This window comes from Rhagoletis zephyria, unplaced genomic scaffold (genome assembly GCF_001687245.7).
Source record: "Rhagoletis zephyria isolate East Lansing unplaced genomic scaffold, Rhagoletis_zephyria_1.1 Rzeph_scaffold_86704, whole genome shotgun sequence".
NCBI classification, from domain to species: domain Eukaryota; kingdom Metazoa; phylum Arthropoda; class Insecta; order Diptera; family Tephritidae; genus Rhagoletis; species Rhagoletis zephyria.
Window position 1 is genome coordinate 1 of NW_016243752.1, and position 6,045 is coordinate 6,045.

General features: G+C 36.0%; 1 protein-coding gene across 1 annotated transcript; it reads left to right on the forward strand.

Annotated features, from left to right (window-relative positions):
* Window positions 1–2,107: 2,107 nt before the first annotated feature.
* On the forward strand, window positions 2,108–5,030 carry LOC108357903 (uncharacterized). The gene is made up of 3 exons (XM_017608973.1): window positions 2,108–2,280; window positions 2,372–2,617; window positions 4,449–5,030. Exons 1-3 carry the CDS (start codon window positions 2,202–2,204, stop codon window positions 4,919–4,921), a joined length of 798 nt encoding a protein of 265 aa, XP_017464462.1. The 5' UTR covers window positions 2,108–2,201; the 3' UTR covers window positions 4,922–5,030.
* Window positions 5,031–6,045: the final 1,015 nt, after the last annotated feature.

The window sequence follows — 6,045 nt, forward strand, 5'->3', positions numbered from 1 at the left end:
CAGTACGCTTGCATTAACTCATAGAGTTACATTTAACAATGCTATTGAGTTTTAGACCACGTTTTATTTCTTAGGAAAAATGGAGAAAGCAACAAAGTCTAAGCGATAGCAGTTATATATGTATAGCAGTCAATCTCTACATCTCCTTATAAGACTTTCTGAATTTTTTTTAGTTTAATTGAGTTATGAACATCAACTAGTTTCGGTTTTTTATTCACGGGCACTCTATCTATTCTGTACTAATAGAACCCCCTCCAGGAGAAAATCGCGCAATCATATACATACGTACATACCATCGTTTGTAATTACATCAATACGCAATACAAACCGTTATTCAATTGTATTGGAATAATTCCATTATATATACATATATAAGAGATTGTACATAATAAACCTTGGGAAACCCAAAACTAAAAAAAATAGTCAATTAAGATCATGTTAATGTTTTGCCGGCCGGCATAAATATTGAACACTGGTCTAGAAAATTTTTATTAAATTCATGTTTACTTAATCCACATGTTAAAATTAAATAAAAAAAAAATTAATACAAATTAAAAGAAATTAAAATTAAAAAAGAAAAAAAAATATATATAAAATAAGAAAAAGAAATAATAAATAAGTTCCTAAAAAATAAATGAAAATAAAATATATAAATTTTTGAAACAATGACATATATAGATTAAAAGAAAATTAAATTAAGAAATGCAAAAAATGTATAAAAAAATATATATATATGTAAAAGTTTCCAATTTGGATATGAAATTTTAAAAATATACAAAATCTGATAATTAAAAGAAAATTTAATTAAAATAAAAATAAATTAAAAAAGAAAAACTAAATAAAAAGGTTTAGAAAAATGAAATGAAATAAAAAAATCTTTTTCTTTAAAATCTAAAAATGAACAAGTGATTTAAAAAACCAATTTTCTAAGACAACAAATACAGAGTTTTCAAATATCTCGACTCCAGCGCCGCCTAGAAGATAATTCATGGGAAGTTGGTTAAAAATTGATTGCCAAATTTGATTACTCGCAGGCTTGTAAAAAGAAAATTACTTAAATTAAACAAGTAATTTCTAAACTAAAGATTCAATCGACCATTTTTTCATGATACAATGATCGGAACTAAACTAAATTAGTATGGGATCACCCTCGCGTGGTCCACGGTTATCCGGCACCATACATAAAAAAAAGTATTCCGATGAAACGATAACCTTCCCACTTGTTTTGAAGTCGGTTAAAAAGAAAGAAAAAACAAACACGAAATAAAAAAAATTCGCTGTCTGAGGACTAGGAATCTAGGATCTCTCGAATGCCACCCCAGTGCTTTGCTCACTGTGCTGTTGGAGCAGTACAAGCAAAATGATATATGTATGTATGTAGACCTCTATTTGGAGCATGCTCAAGGGCTTTCGATTAAAAGAGCTTTTCACCATGAAAGTTGGTAAGGCAGATTTTTTTTGTAAGATTTTCGTGCCAGAATATCTATGTGTCTATTATCTATCAATTTTCTTACAAAAGACTTGCAACTATCATATCCAGAATTGCGCTGTAAGTAGTTGTTTCTCCCAAAAAGTTACTTTTTTTGTGGGGTTTTTTTTCTTTTTATCCAGTTTTGGTACATGTATACTAGTTTTTTTTGGCTCTACTGAAGCCATCACTTAAAAAAAGAATATATCTCACTTTGATTCGGTCATTTCCATAGTCTTCGAAATATTTTTTATAGTAATTTTGACAGATCAGTCATTGTTTCAAGACCTTACATTTTATCGCATCTTATTTCATTTCAAGGGAATAGTACTAAATAATATTTGTTTTCTTAAAGCTAATTCGAGTCAGATTCGAGTCCAATTCGAACTGTTTTTTAGGATTAATTAAATATCTGCCTCTTCGATTTTTTTTTCGTTTAGTTGAACAGTGTAATTGTGGTCATGCCCCTTTGCTGATGAACTTAGTGTTATTGCATGTCATTGCTAATACTCAGTGCGCCCGTTGATTTGCTATCAATAAATCTTGAAGTTTTGTTTATTTTCCTCAAATCTGTTACACCTCCATGCTTCCGTAAACTTCTAGGTACATACTTACATATGTTTGTACATATACTATGTAGTTAAAAATTTGCGTATAAAAGCTTTCACGAGAATTGGAAAATTGGCAGTAACGTTTTGTGTTTCCCACAAGTGAGGTGTTAAATAATTTAAAGATGAAGTGTTTTGTAAGTTTGCTGTTGCTAGTGGTGTTGTTTGGCGTTAACGCTTACGATTTCGATGATAGTGCTTATAGTGAGTTAAAAACACAAATTATAATAATTAAATATTTAATATTTTGTTTAAATTCATGAAAATTTAAGTTTTCACCTTTCTTAAATTCCAGATGAGTATCTCTTCAAGGAGCTGCAGTCTCTGCAAGATGAAGATAACGCCAGTGATTTGCTGCCAAATAGAGCACGTCGTGATACTGCGGCCGAGAGCTCAGCGGAACATCATTCAAAGGAGTGTCCTAAGCATTCCTGGAAGAAGGATATGCATTGTTGCAAGGGGAGCAATGCTAACGACGAACAATTGGAAATTTTCAAGAGTTTTAGGAAAGAGTGCATTGCGGAGTTGAAGGGTGAACCGGGTGAGGCACTTTTTTTTAACAAATAAAATGCAACTTATAGGTGCCTTGTAAAGCCAGACAGAAACAGCCGCCAAAGTTCCCATCCAGTTTTACTTCTTACAAAAGCCCAGATGATGTTACTGAACTCCATATTAATTCGTGGAAGTTCATAGATCAGAAAAGCCTATTATCAGAAAATGATACCCTGCCAAATAGGGGGTTCAGCCTATTACCTAGCTGGATAGTTTCCGATAATGGGCAGAGAGAGCTTTTACTCTGCACGTGCCTATACAAAATGTATAGAAAGCTTAAAGAGATTTGTCCGCGGGCAACGCGGTGCCCATCACCGCCATAGACAGTTAATTCAGTTAAATGGGGCTTCTTCAAGGGCGTCTAAATTTGAACAACACGTTTTGGTATTTTAGAAAAGTAAGATGGCTAAAAAAGTGGAAAAAAGTTAGTAGAAAAAAAATGTTGCATGCTACTGATTGATCTTTGCAATGCTAATTTTAATTACTGGGAGCGCTTCAAAGCTTTTGAACACCTTAGAACCGGAAAGTCTGAAACTGCATTAGTTTCGGCCGCCATTGCAAGGAAAGGAAGGTTGCAGCTGGATCGGTGCTGGACATCACCTTACGCCCATGTACAGAGCTTTTTAAGCTTTTTTAAATTTGTTTTTATAGACGCGTGCAGAGTAAAACTCTCTTTTACCGAACAGTGCTCGCCAGAAAGAGCTTTTTTCACCTTGTGCATGTAATGTATATGGAGCTTAAAAAAGCACAGCAAAGTTGAAGAACTTCCGAGTTTTTTACTAACGCGGTTTTAAGAGTAGTTTTAAATATCATTAGCTTCGCCCGGTTTGGAAGCATCTGGATCAGAGCTTTCACTTCATGCATACCGAGCGCAAAAAAATAACCGCACGCTTCGACTATTATCATTTAGATCGGCGCAGGGCATCAATCGCTTTGACCGCGTGAAGAGCTTTTTTAAGCTTTCTTTACATTTAGTACAGACTCGAGTAGAGTAAAAATTTCTTGACACTGGTCTATTTGATTGTTATAGAAGCGTCGCCTGATCACTTGCCACCCCATTAGTGCTGAGAGCACCATGTTAATACGCTTTCTCTGGAATCTCTGATATTATTTGCTGTCATGGTTCGTTAGTTTCGTCACAGGTCCGTAGGGTCTGTCGGGTTTGTAGATCTAAAATAGAAATAGAAATAAATAGAGTAAGCACTGCGGCCAGCAAGTTTATTGTGTTCTCAGCTCATTACAACACTGCATCTATGTAGTCCCAAACACACTATAAATTTTTGAATAAACCCTATGGGCAGGGAGTGTATGAGCTCTTCTCTTGGCCAAAAATAGCGAAATAGATCGCTTGACTAGATCCCTAGCTTATGCCAGAGACCTCTTAGCCTACAATGACGCTTCAAAATACCTGTAATAATCCCTAAACTCTCCTTGAATAGGTTTATGAGAACCCTATATTTCTTTAGATTGCACCCCCCAATGCAGTTCCCTCAGTTTGGTATTTTCATTTCTATTGTCGTGTTTGGACCTACCACAAGGAAGGGTTCAGATCCTGTCGGGGTCGTCGTAGCAGTCATTTTGGCTCATGCATCGTGGTTGGATAGCATTGTTCTCAGCCAGGGCATTAAGCTCCTCTATACACTCCACGACCAATGAAAAATTGACCTCAAGCGTGAGAGAGCCAAGAGTACCGCCTAATATAAGGATCCTCTCACTTAGATTTAGGGATTTTTACCAAGTTAAATGGTTACATTTTCGTATAAATAATTTGATTAATCAAATTTACCTATTTCATAAATTCTTTTCTATTTCCTCCATAGCTGATGACGCCTATGACCCCTTCGATTGCGAAAAGATGCAACAGGTGAGGGAGAAAATTATTTGTCTTAGCGTATGCGTGGCCAAGAAGTTTGATACCATCGATGAGAATGGCAAACTAAAACGTGATGTTATTCTAGCAGAAATGCGCAAGCAAATCGGTGACGTACAATGGAAGAAAAACGCTGTGGAAGGCTATGTTGACAAATGTCTGGCTGAGGTAAAAGTACGGCATGAGCAACGCGAGAAGGAAGGCAGACTGGGTCAGGGTTGCAGTCGTAATCCATTGACCTTCCAAAACTGTATGTGGCGTGAATTCTGGAACGGTTGCCCGGCAGAATTGCAAGTCGACTCGCCAAAATGTAATAAATTGCGTGAACGCACTACGGCTGGTAATACACGATTCTTCGGTAAACATTTAATCTACAAATACTATCCCAGCCCATATGATGGTGAGGGTGTGGGTGGTATATGAGTAGGGTATAACGATATGCATATAAAAATTTTTTCAATTGAAAAGAATTTAGTGTTATTGAAAAACGGCAAATAAATCAAATGAAAGCAATTAAAAAGTGTAATAAAAATCGTTTTACTCTAATAGAAAATATTTTCCACTGACTACACCCGCAGCTCACTCATCTAAATATTCATTGAATTCGGCATTTAATGCATACAGTTGCAGCAATAAATCTACGTGTACAACAACAAGAAATATACTATGTATGTATGTAGTTTTCGCGCATATATTCAAAATCCTTTCGGCTGCATCCAACCATAGTTGCACTCTCATTTGCCTATCAAAGGCCGTGCGAGTGCATTGTAAGCTGCCATTGCAGGCAGCTTCAGCATCAGCTTCAAATTGAATATGCATGCAAATGCGTCAGTAGCCATCAGCATACCGGCATACCGGCACACCGGCCCATNAGCATCAGCTTCAAATTGAATATGCATGCAAATGCGTCAGTAGCCATCAGAATACCGGCACACCGTTCCTTGCCGCTTTTGACTCTTTGTGTCCATTTGGCAAAGCGGCAGCCATCCGTTTGTGATATCCGGCATTGCAACAAATTGACTTAACAGCGTCCTTATGATTAAGTGCACACTTTTGGTTGAGTTTTTTGTTTTAGCGCCAAGGGGGTTTCTGTTTTAGTGTTCCGTATTTTTTTTTTCTTCGTTTTCCTGCAGTTGTGCGTTTGCTGCTGCAGTCGATTAGAGTGAAATTTTTTGTTAAAGCTTTCAGTGATTTTGTGTGCTTTTTTTTGTGTACATATTTAGTCAGCAACCAGTCGCAAAACCAAGCAAACAACTAACTCAGCAGCACCCGCCAACCAACTAACCTACCAGCGATTCAATCAGCAGCACGTCAAATGCTAATGGCTTCACACTTTTATATGCAAATGCTTGCTGCTCTCTCCTGGAATTCAAAGCGCTTTCATGGCATTATTTTTTACCGCCTGAATTTCAATGAATTTTTTTCGATGCAATTTTTACATAAACCATTTTGTGATATTTCTTTTTTAATGTGCGAAAAATCGCATGCTGCATATTTATGCATCTTAATTTAATTTTATATGTATTTCGCAATCATAATTGTTTTTG